Below are 26982 nucleotides of genomic sequence, written 5' to 3'. Positions count from 1 at the left end.
AAACCACGAACACCAGCACGTCTTTGTCGTGATCACACCTAGCATCGTTATTGCACTTTGGGGCACTTCTTGGTCTCAGCTGTTGCAACTTGCGCTGAGACGAAATCGGGAGAAACGCAGCGGAACGCCGCGACGGCCGCACGTCTGTCCACCAGTCCTTGAGAATTAAGAATTGCTTTTTGAGGAAATGAAGTGGCGCAGTATCTGTCTCATATATCTGCCGACACCTGAACCGCGCCGAAAGGGGAGGTATAAGGGAGTGACTAAGCGAAGGATAATTTCCGGAATAATTTCGCAGTTCAGGTGTCCAACGATATATGAGACAGATACTGCGCCATTTCCTTTCCCCAAAAACAATTATTACCATTATTAGGACTTAACCCGCTGCGGTGGCTCAGTGGTTAGGGCGCTCGGCTACTGATCCGGAGTTCCCGCGTTCGAACCCGATCGCGACGGCAGCGATTCGATGGAGGCGAAACGCAAAAGGCGCCCGTGTGCTGTGCGATGTCAGTGCACGTTAAAGATCCCCAGGTGGTCGAAATGATTCTGGAGCCCTCCACTACGGCACCTCTATCTTGCTTTCCTCTTTCACTCTCTCCTTTATCCCTTCCTTACGGCGTGGTTCAGGAGTCGGCCGATATGTGAGGCAGATACTGCGCCATTTCCTGTCCCCAAAAACCAATTTTCATTTGTTTTATTTTTGTTTCGGACTAGTAGCGGCGAAATCGTTACTCTAAATAAAAGAAAGAACAAGTTTATCGCACATGCGTTTTGTTATAGGCGAGATGAGACGAAGCAAAAGCCCGGTGCCCCATTTATGGCCAGTGAACGTACTGAAAACGGCAGTGACAACGACGAATTCCGTCCGAGGTGAGGGGTCCTGCTCCGAAGGGCGCTGTCATTTTGGAAACGTTGTGGTAGAGTACGCAAGAATTGCGTGGGCTAAACACGAGAAATAGCGTATGTAACGCGATCCTACGTTAAGGCTCGACATGAAAGAGCCTACCTGATTTAATATCTGCTGCTGGTCCTTGGATTTAAGATATTAAACTTATTTTTGGAATATGGCGGCGTGCTCGGCTTGAAGCACTCTAGCACGGGTCGGCCCGGTATTGCACTGCCTCCGGGATCGGCTCGGGGCATATTTTCGCGCGCTTTTTCTTTCTTTGCTCTCCTATCCTATAACTCCCCTACTTTCAGCACGCGGCAGCGAGCGTGGCTCGGCTTGAGCCAGTAGGCAGGTCCGTGCACTTTCTTTTCTTTCTTCCTGTCAGCAACAGCCGCAAAAGCAGCGGTTGGCGCATGCGCACTTTGAAGCACTGAATCTCACGTGCCCGTATGCACTATTTTATACCGGCGCTACATTCCGCAGCGTCAAAACGTTGCCTGTGCACTCATGGCAGCTTTGGCAGGGCTGCGAGAAACTACTGGGATTGAGTATAGACCAACAGCGATATATGACGTAAGCAAGATGGGGTAGCGCGGCTGTCGCCGGCTGGGGCGACTGGGGGAAAACATGGGTGAAAAAGTACGCTTAGTGCGAACAGGAATACTTGCAAGCAAATGTTTTCAAAGCAGTTTTCGGATTTCACGGTGCACCTCTGATGTCCTTTCGTGAAGAACAACCAAGGAGGGACGCACGGACTACGTCCGCCGCATATGGACGAGGGTGGCGCTGGTGAGCACTGCCAAGGTTAGGTTGTGACGTCAGCCTGCAGGTAAAACACGAGCACACTTCTTTGGCTGTCATCCCGCACTTATCACAAAAGTCATGTGACTAGCGCTTCTGTGTATATTGCACTTCATCGGAATAAACGGGGAGTTCCCTTTATCACCGCCCTACGATGCGTGTCTGACATGGTGTCAGAAGTGGGATGGCCGCTCCCGGAATAGACCGTCAGGGGCGTATGCAGTCCGACAGAGCGGACTTGCAAGTGGTGCAAGTCTTCACGGAAGGCACGGCAGCAACGAGCGTCCAGCAACGAGCAACAATGGCTGGGATAAAGCCTCCGCAGCCATTTGATTTCCACAACGCAGCAGACTGGCCCTCTTAGATTGAGGAATTCGAAGACTACAGCTTCGCATCCGGTCTGAGCGAGAAAACGGAAGAAATTCAAGTAAGAACCCTTCTTTACACAATGGGCCGGAAGGCAAGAGAGATTCTTCGCTCGTTAGCGGTAAAAGACGAAGACCTGAAGACTTTCAAGGTCGTAAAGGCAAAATTTGAAGCCTATTTTGTTCACACGAAAAACAGTGTATGAGAGCGCCCGTTTTAACAGACGTCGTCAACAGCCAGGGGAAACTGTAGACGAATTTGCAACCGACCTCCACAAGTTAGCAGAGCGATGCGACTTCGATAACATGAAGGACCGTTTAATAAGTGATCGCTTTGTAGTTGGCATTCTAGACGAAGCGCTGTCGGAAGAGCTTCAAATGGACCCTAAGCTAACATTGGCCACCGCACTAGCAAGGGCCCGAACAAGCGAAACGATAAAGCAGCAGCAAGCAGACTTGAAACAGCGGGAAGGTACGAGCGCCGAAACATATGTTGCAGCGGTAAAGAACAAGAAAACAGAACAGAAGAGAGAATGGAATGCTACACTTGCGCGTCGCAAGATGACCGCTTCTGAAAAAAACTGCACTTATTGCGCAGGTTCGATGCACCCGCGAACTAGTTGCCCAGCGAAGCAGCAAAAATGCTTTTACTGCCAGAAGCTAGGGCATTTCGAAAAGGCTTGTCGAATTAAAAACAGAGAAAGTAAACTTGACGGGGTAACGGCACCTGGCTGCCCAGATAACGACTGCCCAGATAACGAGCACCAATTCCTAGGCACAATTACACCGCGACAAAGCAAGTTGTCTGCGCACTTCGTGACGGTACAGATAAACGGCCATAAAGTAAAAATGAAAGTCGATACTGGAGCAGAAGTCACAATCGTGGGGGAAAATTTCCCAGGAATGCCAAGCTATCTTGAGAAAGCAGCAAATCTAAGGGGACCAAGTGACGCAGGCATTGACACGTGCGGAAAGTTTCAAGCCGAAATCTCATGGAAGGACAATCGCTGCGAGCAGACAGTGTATGTCGTAAAAAACTTGCACATGCCTTTACTATGGCTACCTGCAATAAATGTCCTTGGGGTAGTTCAATTTTTAGACGAACTAGAAACGTCCGACGAGGTCGCGAAACAGTACCCAGGGCTATTTCAAGGAATAGGATCTATACCAGGAGAGCACACGATACGGTTGGCAGAAAATGCAATCCCCTACGCAGTGTCAACCCCGCGCAGGATTCCTATCCCGATGAAGCAAGCGGTTAAGGAGGAACTTGACAGGCTTGAGCGGGAAGGCCTGATTAGGAGGGTCGAGGATCCGACGGAATCGTGTGCGCCAATTGTGCCGGTTTTGAAGCCATCCGGCTCAGTCAGGATTTGCGTCGACCTCACTCAACTAAATAACTTCGTAAGAAGAGAGCGCCTCCAATTGCCAACCGTAGAGCAGATCATGGGAAGCTTTCAGGAAGCCTCTGTGTTCTCGAAACTAGACGCAAGCTCAGGATTTTACCAAATCCAACTTGCGGAGTCGTGCCGTGCCAAACACTCACCACTTTCATAACACCATATGGCAGGTACAGCTATCGCAGACTACCGTTTGGTATAACCTCGGCACCAGAAGTTTTTAAGAGGAAGTTCACGCAAGTCTTGGAAGGATTAATAATAATAATAATAATTGGTTTTTGGCGGAAAGGAAATGGCGCAGTATCTGTCTCATATATCGTTGGACACCTGAACCGCGCGGTAAGGGAAGGGATAAAGGAGGGAGTGAAAGAAGAGAGGAACAAATAGGTCCGTAGTGGAGGGCTCCGGAATAATTTCGACCACCTGGGGATCTTTAACGTGCACTGACATCACACAGCACACGGGCGCCTTAGCGTTCTTCCTCCATAAAAACGCAGCCGCCGCGGTCGGGTTCGAACCCGGGAACTCCGGATCAGTAGTCGAGCGCCCTAACCACTGAGCCACCGCGGCGGGGCTGTTTTGAACTACATGGACGATATTCTTGTGTTCGGCGCAAATAAGTCAGAACACGACTCTCGCTTACACAAGGGGCTCGGAAGACTACAACGGGAAGGAGTGACGCTGAACAAAGAAAAATGCTGTTTTTCAGTGCAAGAAGTATCCTTCCTTGGCATAATTTTGGCCCTGGTGGCGTGCGGCCGCATCCTGAAAAAGTGCGGGCCATCGCAGAATTTCCTAGGCCGCAGAACGTAACGGAAGTTCGCTCTCTTCTGGGAATGAACCATCTTGCTAGGTTTCTTCCAGATGCAGCGTCGATGAGCGCGCCTCTACGCAGCCTTCTGTGCAAGGACAATGAGTGGTCGTGGGGACCGCTACAGGAGCAAGCGTTTTGCAAAGTCAAGGAAACCATCAGCTCGGACAGGTGCCTCGCCATGTACCACCCTCTCTACGAGACAATAGTCTCGGCTGATGCTTCATCATGTGGTCTTGGCGCTGTATTATTTCAGATCCAACCATCCGGGGTACGACGACCGGTTGCTTATGCCTCTAGATCGCAGACAAAGACGGAACAAAAATATTCTCAAATAGAGGGAGGCGTTAGCTCTGACGTGGGCAGCTGAACGATTCGACGAATTTTTAAGAGGTATGAAATTTTTGTTCGAAACAGATCACAAGCCTCTACTTCCGTTGGTCGGTCGTGATCCTCTGGACGCTATGCCGCCTCGCATCCAATGATTCAGAATGCGCTTGATGAGGTACTGCTTCACACTAACGCACGTTCCCGGCAAAAGCATTGCGACAGCCGACACCTTATCAAGAGTACGAGCGAACGCTACTAACCATACTCTAGGCGCCTTGACAGACTCAGACGTATCTGCTTTCGTCGATGGAATCGTTCAGGGCCTACCGGCTACAGAAAGCATGCTTAATCTCATACGAGCTGAGCAACAAAAAGACCAGGAATGCTTGTCATTGCTGAAAGCCTGCCACCACGGGTGGCCAAGAAAAGAAAGGCTCCCAGACGTTTTGAGGCAATTTTGGCCCGTCCGTGCTAACATTTCAGTTTGCAAGAACCTGTTGCTGAAAGATGCTCGCATTATTGTTCCGCGAAGTCTGCGGAAGGAAATGATCGAACGAATACACGAAGGGCACCAAGGTATCGTTCGCTGCAGAGCAAAAGCAAAGGAATCTGTTTGGTGGCCGGGGCTCAGCAAAGAGATAGCAAAAGCTGTAGCTGATTGCCATGTGTGTGCAAGTGAACGTGTTCAGTTCGCGGAACCAGTGATTCCCTCGGAAACGACAGAGCTACCATGGCAGAAAGTCGGCGTGGACTTATTTGAAATAAAACGCGCCGTGTATCTTGTTGTTGTGGATTATCCTTCCAGATATCCAGAGCTGGCCTTGCTGAAAGGCGATACGTCATCAGAAGCGGTTATCAACCATCTGAAGAGTATCTTCGCCAGGCACGGCATCCCAAACACCGTGGTATCCGATAACGGACCACAATTTGTCTCGTTTGCTTTCAAGCATTTTTCAAGCGTGTACAGGTTCAAGCACGTCACAACTAGCCCGCTCTTCCCGCAAGCCAACGGCGAAGCTGAGCGCACGGTAAGAACGATAAAGCTACTTTTGAAGAAAGCAGAGGACCCCTACATTTCTTTGCTGAACTACCGGAACTCGCCGGGTCCCACAGGTTACAGTCCAGCACAACTTTTGATGAGCCGTCGATTGCGCTCAAGAATACCTTGCGTTCAATCTCTGCTGAAACCCTGTGTTGTTAGCTCTTCGTGGCAGAAAATGGATGAGGAATACAGAAACAGGCAGAAAAGGTACTTTTACAAGCGTCATGCTGCCAGGTCTTTGCCCAGACTTTCTGCAAGAAATCGAGTGTGGCTAAAAGACAAGGGTGCTCTCTGAACTATCCTGCGGCCGTCCCAAACGCCACGGTCCTACTGGGTGGGGACCGACAAAGGCGCCGTTCGCCGGAACAGACGCCATCTCCTCCTACTGCCAGAGACGGGAGACGATGACAGTGTTCCATCGGCGGTTCAACGGGATCACCATCAAGAAGAGATCGACGTAACACCGAAGCCACAAGTTCCCGAACTGCCCGCCAACTTACCGGCTACAACGCCAGTGAAGTATGCCGGTCACGCCAGCGAAACCACCGGACATCGGAGAACCACCCGCTGCGGTCGCATAATCAAGACGCCGAAACGACTTGGAGTTAATGATTAACTATGAACTCTGTTGAGTTATTGTGAATGTACTTAGCTTGCAAAAAGGGAAAGATGTGACTTCAGCCTGCAGGTAAAACACGAGCACACTTCTTTGGCTGTCATCCCGCACTTATCACAAAAGTCATGTGACTAGCGCTTCTGTATATATTGCACTTCATCGGAATAAACGGGGAGTTCCCTTTATCACCGCCCTACGATGCGTGTCTGACATAGGTCACATCTAAAACTTAAATACCCTTGAAAGCAAACGACTTGACAGCCGTCGCCGTAGCTGAGTTGGTAGAGCACCGGACGCAATATTCGGAGGTCGTGGGTTCGGTTCCCACCAGCGGCATGTGGTTGTTTCTTCTGCTTTTCTAATAAATTATGATTAAGTGATAGAATATTCTCTAATAATCTCCATTGATCCACATCAGAAGTAAAAAAAAATTCTGTGTGCTTCTTGGTTTTGTGGCTGTCATAGAAGGGCAGTGGTGCAGTGCTTGACCGCTACACCGCTGCGCCAGGAATGGTAGGAAGACTGCCAGTGATCTATGAACGGAGAGAATGACCAATTCCGCATATACGGACATTAAGCCATTATCGCTATCCGAACAACTGCCGTCCGTGAACACTGAATCTGGACACCGGAACCGAAGAGAACACCGCACTGCTAGCGCAGCTAATTCGCATTTGGCCTCACTGCACAAATCGACCATCATTTTTTCATTCCTTCACCAGAAAATCAGCTGTGGGCGGTGCCGGTGGGGTCGGCGTCGGTGTGTTCGTTGTGAGCGAAAAACGACCAGCACGGATCTGGCAGCTGATGACCAGAGAGCAACCTAGGAGGCAGGTGGGCCACCTTGGCCACGTGACCTTGCGACGTCATTGCAACCTGCCCACCGAAAAGCGAGCAAACTGCACACCTTGGCAGGTGCCAGTTAAATTGCTAATTGATTCCTCAGGAAGAGCAACCTGGGCCCCATAAACCACACCACCTGGAGCACTTGCCACCGCCGGGCAGCGGCGCATCGCTTAACCGCTGCACCACTGCGCCAGGAGAGGTACGAGGACTCCCAGAGATCTATGAATAGAAAATGACACTGCATATATAGGAATTAGTTCATTACGCTATCGCGTCATACCCTTAATGAGGATGTTCACTTTCCCCTCTAATTTCCCCTCTAACCATCATTCTACGTCAACATGCGTGCTTAGGACGGATGGATGGATGGATGGAGCATTCCCTTTAAAACGGGGCAGTGGTTGTTGCCACTACGCTCAGTTTTTTTTTCCTTTATTTTTGTTTACTCTGCTGTATGTTGTTAATACAATTCGCCATTTCCTTTAAAAAAACGTCTTCCTACACTTTAAAATTTGTCACCTCTCTGCTTTTGTACCACCAATCCTCCAATCGCTTTTGCTAATTTCCACCGCAGATTTATTTCCATGATGTAAGGTTTCTGGCGACAGCCGGTGGTCTGATTCAGCTGCGTATTCGGCCCGAACACCTGCAACCGCGGTCACTGCACGGCGATAGGCATCTTGGTTCCCACGGCCGGTCCTCGCGTGGTTTATTGGATTCGAGGCGGAGGATTCCACTGCCGTTTGTAAACCTTGTTCCCGGAAGATCGCCCGTGCGGCACGGAGGCAGTTAGCGACCGCCAGAACCGAGCAGGGGTGACTCACCCCTTCAACTGTGCCTGCTCGCCGGCGCCTCGCCCATTCGGACTTCCCGGAAGACGTGTCCGACTTGACAGCGTGAGAACTGTCGTTCGGACGCGAAGACAACGCTCTCTCTGGTGGGGGTGATTGTCCAGCGGCACCCTCTCTCTCCGGCGAGGCATGTGACGGGGGCGTGTCCCTATGTGAAGTGGTGTGTGTGTGTTTGTGTGTGTGTACGACAAGGCAAGTTAGGCCACGCCCAACCTGGCGAAGACCTCCTCGAACCTGGGGAATCCTAGGGACCGGACCCTTTTTAAACCGGACGACGAGTGCCGTGAGGAAGGAATCCTCGATCATCCTCAGATCTTCTCAGATCCTCCGACCTTCCCCCATCACCCTCCAATGGGTTCCTAAATCTTGTAAATAATGTAAAATAAACCCCCTGTACACTTTCCTTCATAACCAAGTCCGACAACGTCATTCGGAGAAGGGACCTGCGGCGCTGAAAGAGTCAGCTCACTCAAGGATCCCTCGTCCCCAACTGGTTGGCAGCAGCTGGGATGGACCGTGCGACATCGTGGTTTCTAAACCGGTAAGCGTTTCGGCATTTTGCTATTAACCTCCTTCACCCCGCGACGTCACGAAGATGCGGTGGCGCTGATGTTAGCAGCGACTTTCACATGGTAGGCAAAACAGGTTCCGCTTGCCCGTGCCTACCGCAGCTGCCGCAGCTACCGGCGGCTGCTTCAAGCCTGTGCACTGCAGAAGCAGCGTGTATTGACCAGCTGCGTCACTGCTGGATCCGCGTAGTAGCATAAAAAATATTAAATTAGCCTCGATAGGTTTCTCGCGCATAAATTCCGCATTCGGAAACTGGCTAACAGGCATTGGGCCACGGTAGTAAAGCGCGAAGTCTGGGAGTCGATAGGCACTGCCACTCAATGCACTTAATAGCATGCAAGTTACTGCGTTCATTCACCTGAACTTCAGGATAGTAGGCTGATAATTGCGCAAGGAAAAAAAAGACATATGCAGCTGCACACGTACTTATCACCTTGAGCCGGAGTGCACGGGGCGCCGACAGCTAGGTTCACTCGCCCCCAAGGAATGCGTTTTTTTGTTAATTGCACACCATGTTTTAATGGCGCGTTTTATGACATTTAATATTTACTTGAAACTGTTTCTTGATATGACGACGTAATTATTTCATTCGAGTAGAAAGAAGTTTGGTAAGTTGTGTCAATCTTGCGCGGTCGCGTTGGTGTGCTTAGAATAGCGTACCTTAAGTGTGCTAAACGCCATATGCTTTTTCATTGCATCCTGCATGTGTCATGTTTCATGAGGTAGTACATGATCACGAAGCTTGTTTGGAAAGAAGCAGCCGCATGCGTGCTACTAACAGACACGTGGCGAGATTGAGACGGGACGCGGCAATGAAAAGTGTTTTCGTTATTCATGCATGCGATATGTAACTAAACTTGGTGCAAATATGAAATTCCTACGCTAGTTTCAGTAATTACTTTTATTTATAGCTATACCTGGTGCAGTTCTGGGTAATTATAATTAACACCGTCGTCAAGTCCCCCGAAGGTCTCATATAATTGAGTAGATAGTGCGCAGTTTTTTTTATGCCAGCATGTACATAAAGCCCTGTTCTGTACGATGACGCGATTAGTTCTTTTTCTATATGATCAGTACTTATGCATGCATAGTTACATGAAAACGTTTCTTACAAGAAATAATTAACACAGTACTGCACGTGTAGGAAAAAAAATCGAGAGATTTATTACGCTCCTCAACGTCTCAGGAATAGTTTGCGACAAATAGAATCATTTGATTTTAATGCGAATTACGAAGGTGAGTGATCCAGTCGCAGAAAATGTGAGAGGTCACAAAACGAACCTTAAAGTTTATTTCCTCGTTTATGGCATCTTCGCTTTCGCTTTGGTAAAAGAAATGCGGCACTGAAATCAAAGAAATTACCTCACAATTTTTGACGACCACACTTCTAAAAAGCGTAATTGATAAATTTGTGCTCAATATTTTGCTATAATTTTTCGTCACGAAACTAGACTTCAGGGCTAGGAAAGAAAATAAATCTAGAAATCAAAAAATTTCACCAAATCGACCAGCTTAACAAGAGGACAAGTCGGTTTGGCTGGTGCGTGGTCATGCGGCTAAAAACAGCGCTAAGCGAGACCGGAGATCAGGGACACGACGCTGTCTCCACTTTTCGCACAGCGCGACACGTACGTATGTCAGCAGACGATGAGCGCACGTCTGCTCCGACGAAAAAAGGCCAGCACTTCCCCTCACTATTGTCCCGACGTAAGATCATTCCGGCTAGTGCAGAATGTCAAAAATTGTTTTATTCAATGCCTAGCGCGTAAATAAACGGCAGGAACACTTTCTACATGTTTACTACTAACCATACAATACAGTGGCAAACTATTTCTCTTTATAGGCCGCACGTGGCCAACGCGAGCTCGTGTACTTCAACAAATTACTAAGTTGGAAGCATCGACCATTGCTATGATTCGCAGAAACTGGAAACGCGCCTACAAGCCTTGAAAACCCGCTCTCAACACCTATCCGCGACGCCACTTCCCGACCTTTTGCCTACCACGAGCTCGCTAGCGACTGCAGCGTGTTGCAAATGGGTCGCAAGCCCCAAGGGTAGCGTTGGCCTGGCGGCCTGGGGCACAGCTGGAAACATCCGAAGGTCCTGGCAAAGGATGAGTCGACTGCCAACAGAACAACTTGTTTATTCTAGCATCGCAAAAGAGCAGCCGGTCAGGGCGACCACGTTACTCGACGGAAGAAATCGAAGTCTCTCTTTGGCGTCCGGGGCAGCTGCCTTTATACCCTCGGAGTCGAGGGCAAGAAGGAACGGCTCGGGATGAAGCGCACGAGACGGCGACGCACGGACATGTTGAGACGTGACGTGTCGCGTCCGCCGGGCCGGCGCCGGTCAGACCTCCTCGCCTCCCAGTTGGGGAGCTCCTCTCCCCGGCTGCTGCGCTTTGACAAGCGTGGGCACCAACATGCACACACACACACGCACACACGAAGACACGTGGCATTGAAACCTGCCTGGACGCGCTTGGCGGGAGGCGTTGCGGCAGTGCTGAACGGGCCAAAATGACCGCCACTTTGAACGAAGCCCCGGCGTCCGTTGCATCCGCGCCGGCTGTACCGCGCGTCGTAGGCGAAACGTAACAAGCGCCACCTCGTTTGTTTACAAACATGCAGGAGGTCTATAGGATTCGCCAGGCTTCAGATTTTGAGAGAATAATTTAGAACCACTGGGAAGTGTATGTCAATTGAGAAAGAGTAATCTCACGACATTTTGCAGATAGCATTGCCAAAGCGGAGAAACCGTTGTCATGGACCTTATGAAATTGTCAAAGTCGGACTTGCTGTTGTTATGCGAGGAACTGTCAATAGAAGTACAGGGCAAAATTACAAAACTTGAAATATGCAAGACAATTCAAAAACACGTAGAGGACGATCAGCTGGTAGATACGTGGAATTTGGTCCAGGAAGAAAAAAGTAAAAGGGAAGCGGAATGGGAAAAAGAGAAAGAACGGCAAAAGTGGGTAGCTGAAAAAGAAGAAAGAAATCTAAAGCGATTGCAGCTTGAAAGCGAAAATCGAAAGAAAGGCGACAGTACGAGAGCCGGGTCTCCTGAAAGAGCAAGCGATGTACAATCATATAGAATGAACAGAATCATGCAGCCCTATGAAAGTGGAAGGGACATAGGATTGTACCTGGGAAACTTTGAGAGAACTTGCGAAAGGGAGAACTTTGCTCGCAGTACATGGCCGCAACGGCTTCTGACACTCTTCCCATGTGGAGTAGCTGAAGTCATAGCGAGACTTAGCACACAAGACGCAGCTGACTACAAAAAAGTCAAAGCCAGCCTGCTAAAAAGGTACCGGTTGTCAGCCGAAGCTTTCCGACAGCGCTTCAGGAACGCAATGAAAAACGATATCGAGGGCTATCCGGATTTCGCGTATGGCCTAAAGACGAATCTGCTAGAATGGCTAAAAGGAGCCGAGGTTTATGAAAGCCGGGACAAAATCATTGAGTGTTTTTGCCTTGAGCAATTTTACCGAAGCATTCCCCAAGTGGTGAAACTGTGGGTTCAAGACAGGGAAAAAGTCCACACAGTTGAAAGGGCCGCTGAGCTAGCAGAGGAGTACGTTTCACCAAGAAAGTTGAGCACTGAAGAGGGTGCGTCACACGCTCGAAACGCGATGCGAGATAAAGGGCCTAGCAGAAAGACGCGAAGTGCTAGAAGTTCGGAGCAATCGGAGGCAACGAAGGTAGCGCCAGAAAAGCGTGAAGAACAGGCGAAGAGACAGGGAGCAGACAAAGCCGCGAAAAAAGAGTTTGAGGCTAGTAGGCCATTTCGTTGCTACAACTGCAATGGTGTCGGGCACTTTGCAGCCAAGTGTACAAAGCAACGTTTGGTGTTCTCGTGCGTCGAGGATAACGCCGAGAATCTAGAGCTCCTTAAGCCGTACCTGCACGAGCTGCACGTTAACGGGAAACCGTGCAGGGTGCTTCGTGATAGCGCCGCGACGATGGACGTTGTCCACCCGTCTTACGTGTCAGTGGACGATTTTACAGGAGAAGTCTCGTGGATAAAACAGGCCGTAGAAGAACACAGTGTATGCTTTCCCATAGCTAGAGTGATAATTTGTGGACCGCTTGGAGAGTTAATCACTGAGTCCGCAGTTTCGAAGGCCGTGTCACTTCAATATCCTTACCTCTTCTCGAATCGATCAGACCAATTGCTACGCGAGAGAGGCCAGAAGCTCGGAAGTGGGGTGATACAAGCTTTGACAAGGTTGAAAACTCGTCAGCTCGCATCTCAGCTAAGTCAGATTCCCGAACCTCAGGTAGCCAGAGACGCACCAGCCAGCATATCGTTGCAAACAAATGAGGAGGGAAGGGAACCAACGAGGAATGAAAGCCAGACAGCTGACCGAGCAGATGAGCGACCAGGGACTTCAACCACAAAGTCGGTAGAGGAGGCAGAAAACGCTGAAGGATCCGTTTTATCTCTAACATCGCGTAGTTTTGATCGCCTTCTGCAGGTGAACAAGGAGTTCCTAATAAAAGAGCAGAAACAGGATCCCACTTTGGAAAGTCTGCACCTTAGAGCTAAAGAGGGCATCGCGAGACGCAACATAACGGTGCATGAGAAGGGATGCTTACTATACCGACACTACCAGGACAGAAAAGGCAAAACATTTGATCAGCTGGTCGTGCCCGAAAAATACAGAGCGGACATTCTGAGTCTCTGCCACGGAAATGGCTGGGCAGGACATCTGGGAATCAATAAAACAAAGGAGCGGCTATTAATGGAATATTATTGGCCGGGTTGTTTCAAAGATGCAGAACGCTACGTAAAATCATGCGATGCGTGCCACCGTGTGGGCAAGCCGGGAGAGACATGGAAGGCTCCACTGAAAATTGTTCCATTGATCTCGGAATCCTTCCGCCGGCTTGTAATAGGCACAGTAGGCCCTTTGCCTAAAACGAAATCAGGCTATAAGTACTTGCTTACTATGCTATGTCCCGCCACAAAATTTCCCGAAGCAGTTCCGTTGAAGGACTTGAGCTCCACAGAAATAGTTGACGCCCTTTTGTCATTGTTCGCAAGAATAGGATTTCCGGCCGAAATCCAAGCCGATCAGGCGACCGTCTTTACAAGCGCCTTGACGACCACATTCCTAGAAAGATGCGGAATAAAACTGTTGCACAGCTTGGTGTATCATCCGCAGTCCAACAGTGTAGAGAAATGGCATTCGGTGCTGAAGCGGGTGCTACGCGCTCTTTGTTATGAGCATAAAGCAGACTGGGAGGATTGTCTGCCGGCCACACTTTTCGCTTTACGAACAGTCCCCCACGAAGCTACGGGGTTTACGCCAGCAGAACTCGTGTACGGAAGAGCCCTCCGCTCTCCCCTCCGAATGCTGAGAGAAATGTGGGAAGGGACAGGAGAGAACCAGACAGTGGTTGAGTACGTGCTTCAGCTACTTGACCGCCTTAACTCCGCGAGGGAATTAGTAAATCGAAATACGAAAGCTGCCCAGGAGGCCGCCAAGGTCTATTATGACAAAACCGCGCTCCGTTTCACCGCGGGCGATCGCGTGATGATCCGCCGGCCATCGAGAAAAAACAAGCTGGAAGTTCACGGAGATGGTCCAGTAGAAGTGTTGCAAAAACATTCGGAGACGAATTACGCGCTAAGGGTTCCAGGCAGGGGAAAGCAGGTGAGAATCTATCACTGCAATCTGATAAAGCCGTTCGTGGAACGCAGCGGGATCGTCAATCTGACTCTAAATGAACCAGAAGAGCTGGACAGCGAGAGTCAGGGTTGTAAGGGAGGTGCGGACGCTAGTGACAACGTGGAGAACATTCTGGCTCACTCCGTGAATGCAGATTTCCTAAGCGGGACCCAGGTCGACACGCTAAAGCAGTTGTTGAGCGAATTCGCTGACCTATTTAGCAGTCGCCCGGGAAAGACACACCTCCTGACACACGAAATCGAGCTCACCTCTGATGAGCCGGTACGGTCGAAACCCTACAGGGTATCACCGCGGCAAAAAGAAATAATGGACGCGGAAATTCAGCGCATGTTGGAGTTAGGGGTTGTAGAGCCATGCAGCGGAAAGTGACTATACCTCACCGCTAATTCTTGTTAAGGCCCCAGGGAAAGATCCTCGTCCCTGCGTGGATTATAGAAAACTGAATGCAATTACCAGGGATCAGCTATACCCGATTCCCAACATAGAGGAAAGGATAGAAAGGGTGAGCGGCGCGAAATTCATTTCCACCCTCGATCTCGTACGGGGATATTGGCAAGTTCCCCTCTCAGAAAGCGCGAGCAGGTATGCCGCTTTCATCTCCCCAGCGGGCACCTTTCAACCCTTAATGCTTAGTTTTGGGTTGAAGAATGCCCCCTACAGCTTCTCGAAACTCATGGACATCGTACTGAAGGACATGCAGTTCTTTGCACTCCCTTATTAAGGCGATGTGGCAATTTTTTCGGAAACCTGGCAAGAGCATCTAGAACACCTAAGGACCGTGTTTTCCAGTTTACGACAGGCTGGACTGACACTGAAGGCCGAAAAGTGTAGATTTGGTTGCGCTCAGGTGACGTACTTGGGCCACGTTGTAGGCCAGGGAACTAGGAGTCCATCCGAGTTAGATTGCCCCGATCGCAGCATTTCCGCAACCACGGACGAAAACGGACATTCGCTCATTTTTGGGATTAGTTGGGTACTACCAGCGATATATTCCTAACTACTCACAGCGGGCTAGTCCCTTAACTGACGCCTTGCGAAAGGGAGCACCTACTAACGTAAGTTGAGATAACCAAAAAGAAAACGCCTTCAAAAGCCTGAAGGAAGCACTCGTGTCCCGACCCTTGCTCAGGACCCCTGACTATGGGAAAAAGTTTATAGTCCAGTGTGATGCCAGCGATAGAGGGCTGGGTGCTGTCTTAAGCCAAGTTGGCTACGACCATGAAGAACACCCAGTTCTGTACATCAGCCGCAAACTGACCAGTAGAGAGAAAGCGTACAGCGCTTCCGAAAAGAGTGCGCGTGTTTAGTTTGGGCAGCGCAGAAGTTGTCGTGTTACCTGTACGGAGCACAGTTTGTATTTGAGAGTGAGTATTGTCCTTTAACGTGGCTGCGACAGATGTCCCCCAAAAATGGTCGCTTGCTCAGATGGAGTCTCGCTCTCCAACAGTACAATTTCTCGGTGCGTTATAAGAAGGGGAAACTGCACGGAAATGCTGATGGCTTGAGCAGACTGATGTAAGCGGGAGAACTAAGAGGAATCTCCTCCTGTGTGAGTTTTTTTTTTTACTTTGTTCCGAGTAATCCGGCTGTGGCAGTTTCAAAAGGGGATGTTTCGCGCTCAGTCGGCACAAAATTAACCCAAATTTGAACACATTTTTTTTTAAAGTGTATTGTTGTCAATGGAGAAGCCTGGTGATTCTTTGGCGAACTCCGAGCGCGTGCGGGCGGGGCAGTGCTTTGCTGTTTGGAACGTCCCACCTGCGCTTTCCTTTGTTGGTGGTGCTTTGGGTTCTGCCTTGGGGGCGATGATATTGCAATCCAGGGGACCAACACGGACGCCATCTCATCTCTTCCTGCCCAGCGGTCGTCAACGCTGGACATTCGAGATTTTTCGGGCCGCGGAGGAGCTGTAAGGTTTCTGGCGACAGCCGGTGGTCTGATTCAGCTGCGTATTCGGCCCGAACACCTGCAACCGGGGTCACTGCACGGCGATAGGCATCTTGGTTCCCACGGCCGGTCCTCGCGTGGTTTATTGGATTCGAGACGGAGGATTCCACTGCCGTTTGTAAACCTTGTTCCCGGAAGATCGACCGTACGGCACGGAGGCAGTTAGCGATCGCCAGAACCGAGCAGGGGTGACTCACCCCTGCAACTGTGCCTGCTCGCTGGCGCCTCGCCCATTCGGACTTCCCGGAAGACGTGTCCGACTTGACAGCGTGAGAACTGTCGTTCGGACGCGAAGACAACGCTCTCTCTGGTGGGGGCGATTGTCCAGCGGCACCCTCTCTCTCCGGCGAGGCATGTGACGGGGGCGTGTCCCTATGTGAAGTGGTGTGTGTGTGTGTGTGTGTGTGTGTGTGTGTGTGTGTGTGTACGACAACGCAAGTTAGGCCACGCCCAACCTGGCGAAGACCTCCTCGAACCTGGGGAATCCTAGGGACCGGACCCTTTTTAAACCGGACGGCGAGTGCCGTGAGGAAGGAATCCTCGATCATCCTCAGATCTTCTCAGATCCTCCGACCTTCCCCCATCACCCTCCAATGGGTTCCTAAATCTTGTAAATAATGTATAATAAACACCCTGTACAGTTTTCTTCATAACCAAGTCCGACAACGTCATTCGGAGAAGGGACCTGCGGCGCTGAAAGAGTCAGCTCACTCAAGGACCCCTCGTCCCCAACAATGACTATTGTTATCTCTAAACCCTAAAGCCTCAGGAAGAGTGACTGTGCCTGCATCGACATCGGGATGGATATCATCGCATTTTAGGATGAGGTGTTCTATTGTTTCTACAGATTTACCACACACAGCACATGTGTCATCTTCTTCGTTAAATTTTTTTCTGTACCTGCGCGTTCTAAGACACCCTGACCTAGCTTCAAAGAGTAGGGCACTGCCTCTTGAGTTATCATAAAACGTTTCCTTCCTGATCTGCCTTTTCCAGCATCGATATAGTTCTACACTATGCTCCTTTTCCATTGAATCTATCCAATTTTTACCTTCGACGTTTTTAACCTGTCCTTTAATGCTCTTTCTTTCTCCTTCCTCGTCTCTGGCAAACTCGTGCTTCGAACATTGCCCAGCCCATATCCCCCTGTACTGCCTCGTTTGTGGTTTTCCCGTGGGCACCTAGTGCTAATCTTCCAAACAGTTCTCTGATTTACTTCTAATCGCGACTGAACTTCAGCCCTTAAGCATAGAACGGCATTCCCGAAAGTAAGCCACGGTACCATTATTCCTTTCCAAATACCTCTGAGGACTTCATACCTGTTGTACCCCCACAATGCCCTATGTTTCATTATCCCGGTATCTCTCCGCCCTTTTGCTATGAGAGACTGTTCGTGCTTTTACCCATACCCAAGATATTTGTATTCGGCCACTCGGGGTATTTTATGGCCTTGTATTGTAAGCTCCTGATCAGTAGTGCCGTCAGTCGTCCGCCAGCGCCACCTATGTGTGTAATCATGTTGCTAGTCCTCTGCTAGAGTGCGCTGTTCGTTTATCGTTGAGAGCCGTCTGCAATGTAAACCATACTGCCGTTTGAACAACAGTATTTCCGAGGGAATGTAGCATGAGCGACAGGAATGTTACAATGCACGAGAAGCTTGCGCGATTTGGGGAAACACCCAGCGTATAGAGCGCCTTTTGCGCTTTTGCGGGTATGTCTCTCTTCGCAATGCACATTTATTGTGGTATTTTACAAAGATAGCTTCGAAAGCACGTTAACATTCTTTTTCACACTCTTCTTCAAACCGCTCGCCAAATGTTAATGAATGGCTGCTCCCATCGGTACTCCGTGAAACAAGAAATAGGTTCTATGGGTCGCGCTCCCGTTCCATACAGTGATGTGGGAGTCACTGCCGTGCGTTGGTGTTTTAAAAATACGTCGCCTCCGAAATGACACTTCATACTTTCAGAATCTGCTGAACCGGAGTACCCGGGTTCGAACCCGACTGCGGCGGCTACGTTTCGATGGAGGCGAAACGCTAAGGTGTCCGTGTGCTGTGTGATGTCAGTGCACATTAAAGCCTGGACTCCATGTACGCGAAAACTCACGCGAACGCGAAGGCGACGGCGGCGGCGACGGCTGGCGTTCGCTCCGTCGCCCACCGGCCAAGCTCCATGCGCAAAACAGACGCGAACGCGAAATGGCGACGACAATCAGTGTTGCTGGCATAATACACCACAACGCTGTTTGCGCCTATAACAAGAGTCACATTATGTGCAAGGTTTAAAATATTGCGCATGAAATTCAAAATAAAATGTGTTTACAGCTTTGTGCATTGAGTGTAGACTGTTTAACTGAACACTCACGTAACTTTTTGGCACTTGGTTGTGGAGTTTGTTTTCGGCTGTTTTCCCCGCGCGCTTTTCCCCGCGCGCTTTTCCGCGCGCTTTTCCCCTATCGAAATGGAGTGGCAGCAGAAAGTAGCAGCTCTACGTTTGCGCCTAATTTTGAAAAGAAAGAAGGCCCTTACACGCAAGTACTGGGTTCGACCAGTCTGGGAGCGGCGCGCTGAGGAAAGCGAATTCTTTACAGCGGTAAGTTGTTCCTGGCGAAGAAATCAAAGCAGCGCAACTGCATATGGTTCAATGCATTCTTGCAGATGAAGGTGATGCAAGACGGGGACGCATCGCTGTTCCACAAGTTTTATCGCATGTCCCCGGAGACATTTAACCTCCTCCACTCAATGGTTGCAAGTCGTCTAACAAAAGAGTGGCTGTGCAGAGAGCCCATATCGTCTGGCGAGCGCCTCGCCCTGACGCTGCGGTAAGGACGTACTGTTTCTGAAGGGACGCTGTGCGACGAGCGCCTCTGAGCAGACGACGCTTGTTTGGGGACATTGTACAGGAGATTGCTTGCCTGTAATAATTCACAGAGTAGCACAGCGCGCGCGCGTGTGCGTACGTTTTGGAACTTGATGGAATTCTTGTTATTGTCTATATTTTCAGGTACCTGTCATCAGGAATGTTGATTAAAGATGCCGCAATGGCGTTCAGGGTGGGGATCGAAACAGCCAGACGGGCAATCCATCTGACATGCACAGTGCTCTGGGAGGTGCTTGCTCCAATTTACATGAAGGTGTGTCAATTAATTTTGCCCTCTAGTACAGTACAGCTACGATATAGGCATTTCAGTTTTCATTAACCACTAGTCCTCCGTATTGCAGGCTCCAACAGAGAACGAGTGGAGGGAAATTGCTGCAGACTTCTGGAGTCTGTGGCAATTTCCAAACTGCCTGGGAGCCGTTGATGGGAAGCACATTGAAATCAAGTGCCCCAAGAATGCTGGAAGCCTTTATTTCAACTACAAGGTATGAAAGCAAAGTATTTGTATGTTGTGATGTAAAAAAGGGAGTAATCCACTTGTTGCACTGCTGTCAAGGCCCAAAGAGCATTGTGGAAAGGGTCACATCTGACTGTGAAACAGTCACACTGAGCTGGTGTTTTGTGTAGCGTGATTGCAAGTGTGTATTCTGAGGAGGCAAAGTCTTTTTTTTTTTGCGAAAACTACTGCATTGCAATAATAATTGTAACGCACTGCAAGAAACAAAGTTCATGACATTCCAGCAGTAAACTCAGTACGAGGGGAGGGTCAACTGCTGTGGGTGCAGAGCGAGCATCAGGACGTGGTAGAGGGTGGGATGACATGCCAGGTCACCGCACTTGCTACTGCTCACTCTGGTGAAACCTGTGGACCCCCTTTAGTGTTTGTATTCGCACTTATTCGCAGGGTACCCATTCCATTGTTCTGCTGGCCGTGGTGGACAGCAAGTATCTTTTTCGGCTGGTGGACGTGGGCGCACCTGGAAGACTCAGTGATGGGGGCATCTTTAAAGATTCCCTCATTGGGCAACATCTGCATGAGGGCAACCTCAATCTGCCTCGTGCAGCTCGACTGCCAAAGTCGGAGAAGGTGTGCCCTCATGTTTTCGTTGGCGATGAGGCCTTCCAGTTGCGCCCAGATTTCATGCGGCCACTGCCAGGGAGCCGCACAGACGCCAAAGAGGTGGTGTTCAACTACCGCCTCAGCCGAGCACGGTATGTATCACTCAAGTGAGAACCTAACAGTAAATTTAACTGTGTTTCTGGCCTCACTCAGTCACCAGTTAGCATCGTAGACTTGCAGGCATGCGATATTTTATAAGTGCTAAAACCAGCCTATTGAGTCACAAAAAGGGCTTTGCTTGGTGTGAGAAAAGTGAGACGCATATTAGTTTTGCAAGCAAAATTGTGATTGTTTCTTTTACAGAAGATGTGTTGAAAATGCATTCGGCATCTTGGTGTCTCGGTGGCGCATCTTCGAAAGAAAAATCAACCTCGAGCCCAAAAATGTGGACAGTGTGGTAAAAGCAACATGTGTGCTCCATAATTTTATTTGTATGGAGAGCAGTTCCGCTAGCTATTACTGCCCTCCTGGCTACGCTGACTGCACCGACACATTCGGAAATGTTTACGAGGGCTCCTGGCGGGAGGCTGCGTCTACCTCTGCAATGTTCCAGTTGCAGAGGACGAGGGCACGCAACTGTGCACAGAGTGCCACTGTTGTGCGCAACACATTTTTGGAGTTCTTTGGTACTGAAGGCCAAGTGCCCTGGCAGTGGAGCCTGCCTGGTGTCAGCAAGCCGTAAGTAAGGCTTGGGCAGTGGCTCAGCCATGTGTGTGTCGAGTGCAGACTACTAATTGTAGTTGCATGTTTCCTTCTCATCCATTCTCTTAGATGACAGTCTATCATCATCTTGCATTAGCTTTATGCTTTTATGAGGGTTTAATGTCCCAAAGCGACTAGGGCTATGAGGGACGCCGTAGTGAAGGCCTCCGGAATAATTTCGACCACCTGGGGTTCTTTAACGTGCACTGACATCACACAGCACACGGGCGCCTTGTGCATTTGCCTCCATTGAAATGCGGCCGCTGCGGTCGGGTTCGAACCCGGATACTCCGGCTTAGTAGATGAGTGCCTTAACCACTAAGCCACTGCGAATGGTACCATTAATGATTTCATTGTTTGATCTGCCAAAATCTGGCATTTTTCTAGAAGGTGGTCTGCTTTTCATTGATAATGAAAAAGTGGTGTGATAGAAAAGGAATAGTGATAGAAAAAAAAGTGATACGTTGCTTAAACAATGTATCATATTTACATCCCTCAGCCGAGCTATTTAGTCAGCATCATATAATCAATATTCACTCCTTTTATAATTACCGTCTCCTCCACCAGTTTCATTTTGGTAATGCAAAGTATAAAGAATTCTTATTGACACTTTCAGGTGCAATGTTAGGCTGCAATATTTTTAAAACGCGTGCCTGAAAAATGGGAAATTGCACACCGCCGAACAAATTACCTTCTACAGTCATTAAGCTATACATGCCAGTGTTACTCAATAAGCTCAATGTACCCAGTTCTTTTAATCCTTTAATAACCCGAAAAGTTTTGCGTTCAATATTTCTAGAATGACTTGCACTTTCGTGCTATAAACATAATAATCTTAGCTTTATGTCTAACTTGAATGCAGTGATCGGGTTTGTTGCAAGCTTGTGTGCATGCATACGCTAGTCTTTGTATAATGGCTTCATGTCTTTTTTTACTCTTACTTCTGCTCTTATTTTTGTACATTTATGATAAAATGTGTCTTTTTCGAAGCAGCAGAACATGTAGAACTTTTCTTTTGTATGGCTGTCACTGTTGCCTGCCATATCAAAGGAGTAAAAGTAATATCCGATCTGCTGGGAGAGTTTTTTTTATGCTTGTTGATACGATAGGAAAGTTGCTGCTTTCAATGTTTTCTTTTATTTATGTTTTGACATGTGACCCTTACATATGTGTGCAAACCGCAATTAACTTCAGTTGACTGTTTGCGCACCAGTGCTTGTGTCGCCCCTGTTGTCCCCAGTCAGTTCAAAAGCGTAATTATGTTTGACCATCTGCATTCTCTGTATTACATCGTCTTTTTTCTTTTTCCCCAGCGAACTTTGTTGGATATCGATAATTTACAGCCTCAAGTGTGTGTGTGTGTGTAAATATTGGGAAATTATTTTGTTGCATTTGAAGACTTTCTTTTATTTTGCATGTGAGCCTCTGCATTCAGATTATGTACCTTTACATCTTATGAATATGTCCTTGTGTATTAAATTTTTGTACCATAAAAGCTCTGCACACTTCATTCTTTACATTGCCATGCAAAGAATCCATTATGCCATTATGTTTTCCAACCTCTTCAGTAATCATGGAGTTCGAAAGCAGTAACTTGCTAGATGCCACGACTAGTCAAGCTGCTGCTGCAGCTTTTTGCTTCGCCCCGTATTTCTGATGGAAAGAAATGAATTTGTAAACACACTGTTCTCTTTGTGATTGTAATAGATCACTGTATCCACACAGTAAATTTAGAAACTTTAAAGACGCCTTTTATTTCACAAAAATGCGGACATGTAAGCATTGAAAATGACCACTGCAACTGCAATGTCTACAGTGGCAAAGCTGACTATAAATAAAAAATGCATAACGGAATGTAACCTTGATTGCACAAAAGTGTAAAAGCTGCTGCACTCACAGTTATTGCAGCATCACTGCAGTCAGATATCACTAAGCGCACAATAAAATGAGAAACTTTAAAGACTCCTTTTACTTCACAGCAATGCAGACATGTAAGCATTCAAAATGACCACTGCAATGTCTACAGTGGCAAAGCTGACTGTGAATAAAAATGCATACAGGAACACAACCTTGATTATTGCACAAAAGTGTAAAAGCTGCAGTATTCAGTTATCACATCACTATAGTCGGGTATGACTAATCATACACTAAAATGAGAAAACTTGAACTTCACAAAAATGGAGACTCCTAAGTAATCAAACCAATCATTGCAACTGCAATTACAGAGTTGACTTTAAAATAAGAAATAAGTACAGAAACATAACTGATTACTGCGCAAAAGTGTAAAAGCTGCAGTAATCAGAGTTGTCACAGCATCACTATAGTTGGGTATTACTAATCATACACTAAAATGAGAAAACTTGAACTTCACAAAAATGCAGACTCCTAAGTAATCAAACCAATCATTGCAACTGCAATTACAGAGTTGACTTTAAAATAACAAATAAGTACAGAAACGTAACTGATTACTGTGCAAAAGCTGCAGTAATCAGAGTTATCACAGCATCACTATAGTCGGGTATTACTAATCATACACTAAAATGAGAAAACTCGCACTTCACAAAAATGGAGACTCCTAAGTAATCAAACCAATCATTGCAACTGCAATTACAGAGTTGACTTTAAAATAAGAAATAAGTACAGAAACATAACTGATTACTGTGCAAAAGTGTAAAAGCTGCAGTAATCAGAGTTGTCACAGCATCACTATAGTTGGGTATTACTAATCATACACTAAAATGAGAAAACTTGAACTTCACAAAAATGGAGACTCCTAAGTAATCAAACCAATCATTGCAACTGCAATTACAGAGTTGACTTTAAAATAACAAATAAGTACAGAAACGTAACTGATTACTGTGCAAAAGCTGCAGTAATCAGAGCTGTCACAGCATCACTATAGTCGGGTATTACTAATCATACACTAAAATGAGAAAACTTGAACTTCACAAAAATGCAGACTCCTAAGTAATCAAACCAATCATTGCTACTGCAATTTAAGAGTTGACTTTAAAATAAAATAAAGAAACCATAAAGGAATATAATTTCGATTATTGCACAAACGTGTAAAAGCTACAGTCTTCAGAGTTATCACAGCATCACTATAGTACAGTTCAAAACGAGTGACACCAACAGTCACCGAAAGCAAGGAAAGCATAGTGAGTTTGTATACATATACTGTTCTCCATTTCTTCGTATTGTGGTACTGCTCGCTTGGAAATAAGTACTGTAATCTCGTTATGCCTGAAAGGTAACTGATTACAAGTCGGATCAAAAACATGAATATGCCAGCAATGGGAACCAAACTCGCGACCGTACACGACATGGAGGTCGTGGGTTCGGATCGCAATGGTGGCAATTGCTTGCCTTTGTTCCAATTTGTAATCCAGCCGCCACGGTGGCTGAGTGGTTATGACGCTCGGCTGCCGGCCCGAAAGATGCGGGTTCGATCCCGGACGCGGCGGTCGAATTTCAATGAAGGCGAAATTCTAGAGGCCCATGTACTGTGCAATGTCAATGCACTGCGCAGTGTCAATGCATGTTAAAGAACCCCTGGTGGTCCTTTTAGGGAGCCCTTCACTGTGGCGTCTCTCATAGTCTGAATTGCTTTGGGACGTTAAACCCCCATAAACCAAACCAAACCAATTTGTAATCTGTTATCTTTCAGGCATAACCATATTACAGTAATAATTTCTCAATGAGCAATACCACAATATGAAGAAATGTATATGCATCTAATTCCCTATGCTTTCCTTGCTTTCAGTGACTCTTAGCTTCCTTCATATGATCTCCCATGCATGATGTATAGCTAGAAGCAATATAAGAGGGAACATGGGAGCGTGTGGCCTTCTTGCTTTGCAAAGTACTGTCAGGGACAGAAGGCGAGAATTGTCAGTGTAAAAGGCGCACGCAAAGTAAGCATGGCCGCCTATCCTTCCCGAGCATGACCCTGATGCCACCTGTTGTAGTCTGTTGGTGGCTGCACTTTGCAAAGTACGGAGGCCCCATGCTCCTGTGTTCCCCCTCATATTGCTTCCAGCAGTTCACAGGATAAATCAAGTAAATTACTGCTCCGGTATGAATTCAAATGCACACTGCAATAACTTCATCTGCATTTCATTGTGCAGCCTCTTGGGCACTTCCCTCATTTTGTCGACTAAGTATGCTCCGAAATGATCGAGGCTGTCCGGTTTTTTTTTGAGCATTTCTCCAAGCATATCAATCTGACTATCATACTTGTCTATTCTGCTCCTTTTTTTACGTGAGCCTGTGCTGGGCATTTCAGCCACAAGCTCAACACTGGCACTTGGGGAATTTGGTGTTGGTGCTGCGCTTGTCCCAGGACTTGATGGCAAGGAGGCAGACTCGACAAACATTTGCTGAAAAATCGCCTCTGCACTTCCCTGTGGCGTGTCGCTGATGTTTTCTTCGGGCACAATATATACCGCTTCCGCATGCGGCAGCGGTTCCAAGTTGCCCGAGGTCCTACAGTAAGGTAAAAGATAAGTAAGTACCTCCAGTTTCAATCGGGGAAATGAGGCCCTTTAAAGTTTAATGCACTTGAAGACAATGGTCTGCTCGAATTATTTAAGAGGCAGCAAGTACAAATAATTTGCTACAATAATTTTCAACACGGCAGACAGGAAATAATATTGGGCCTTGGTTTTCTTGTTCTGTGCAAAACGGTAAATCAGCGGCGAAACTGCACATAAAACAGCATACATTCAGTGAAATGTAATGATAACCTCCAAATGGACTTACGGTCTGCTGAGCATCGTGTCCCGCAGGAAGAGCAGCCTTTCGAAGAAAGGCCAGGTTGTCTCTTCAACCTCGTCAGCCCCAGTCCCGCTCTTTTGCGATTGGCGGAGCCCTCTAAAAACCCTCCTGAATGTGTCGCGCAGATTTTTCCAACGGTGCTTCACGTCAGGAACTGCGAAGGCATGAAAAGCGCAATAATAATCGGCTATCAGGTGAAAGCCTGTATCGATTTGGCATGCAAATCTGCTGCCCGGCAGAGTGCATTTTCTAGCGAACGATAACGATCGCTCGACGTTACACAACTTGCCACGTCGTAAAACACGGCAATTGCGAAACGCGGCACTCGGCGTACGGTCAGCATTTCGTATAGTCAATGGCACCTACAGAGTGCTTTGTTTACAAAACCTCACCTGTTGCACCGACGGCTTCGGCTACTCGGCGCCACGCCGCTTCCGAAACGTTGCGGGCCTTATAGTTTTTTTGCTGCAGGTCCCAAAGGACCCGCTCGCACTCCACGGCGTCAATGAGTTTTTCATTGAAGGCTTGTGCTTGAGCGTGTGCCATGGTAGCGCAAATGTGACACACCTACGAGCACTCGAAAAACAACAATGCGGCACTTTCGAGAAAGCGCGCAAAATTACCGGCAGTGACGTACGCTGCCTTAGCTGCTATTGGCTAATCGCGTAAGCAACTTCCGGGCGATGAGCGAAATTTTCTGTGGGTGCAGATCCGAGCGACACGGCAAGCGACACATGCATTTGCTTCGCGCGACGGCGTCGCTCGTTCGCTTGCCGCCGTCGCCTTCGCGTTCGCGTGAGTTTTCGCGTACATGGAGTCCAGGCTTAAAGATTCCCAGGTGGTCGAAATTATTCCGGAGCCCTCCACTACGGCACCTTTTCCTTCATTTCTTCCCTGAGTCCCTCCTTTATCCCTTCTCTTACGGTGTGGTTCAGGTGTCCACCGATGCCATTTCCTTTCCTTAACAACCAATTTAATTGAATTACTTTCACAATCAGTTATAAGATAGGCATGGATATTGTTCACGAAGGGACGACATAGTAGATGCACTAGGAAATCAGAAAACTGCTTCTAAAACTTTTGCTTCCATCTAATATTACGGGCGCTAAGCCTACTCCCCCCCCCCCCCCCCCCCCCCCCCCCCCCCGTCGAGTCCGCCTGCGGCGAACTTCCCCTTTTTTGTAAACGCAGTGTTGGTCTCTGCCTTGTCCGCGTCAGTAAGCAAAGAAGTGGATGCGTGACGCCAACGAAAGCAGATTTTTTGCCCAATAGTGGTTTATTTCGCTTCGTTTCGAGTTGGTTTTCGTATTGCAGACTACTAAAGAAAAAAGG

The 26982-nt window shown here is 48.1% G+C and overlaps 1 protein-coding gene and 1 pseudogene across 1 annotated transcript; one reads left to right on the top strand and one right to left on the bottom strand.

Annotated features, from left to right (window-relative positions):
• The first annotated feature begins 1884 nt into the window (after window positions 1–1884).
• Window positions 1885–5512, top strand: LOC144127513 (uncharacterized; annotated as a pseudogene).
• A 19017-nt stretch (window positions 5513–24529) lies between these two features.
• LOC144116093 (uncharacterized) lies at window positions 24530–26453 on the bottom strand. Its single transcript, XM_077650770.1, has 3 exons — window positions 26043–26453; window positions 25636–25804; window positions 24530–25359 (listed from the first exon to the last, which is right to left on the bottom strand). Exons 1-3 carry the CDS (start codon window positions 26194–26196, stop codon window positions 24939–24941), a joined length of 744 nt encoding a protein of 247 aa, XP_077506896.1. The 5' UTR covers window positions 26197–26453; the 3' UTR covers window positions 24530–24938.
• Between the last annotated feature and the right edge of the window lie 529 nt (window positions 26454–26982).

Source organism: Amblyomma americanum, chromosome 1 (genome assembly GCF_052857255.1).
Source record: "Amblyomma americanum isolate KBUSLIRL-KWMA chromosome 1, ASM5285725v1, whole genome shotgun sequence".
Taxonomy (NCBI): domain Eukaryota; kingdom Metazoa; phylum Arthropoda; class Arachnida; order Ixodida; family Ixodidae; genus Amblyomma; species Amblyomma americanum.
The sequence above is the reverse complement of the archived record's forward strand: the minus strand, read 5'-3'. Positions and strand labels throughout refer to the sequence as shown.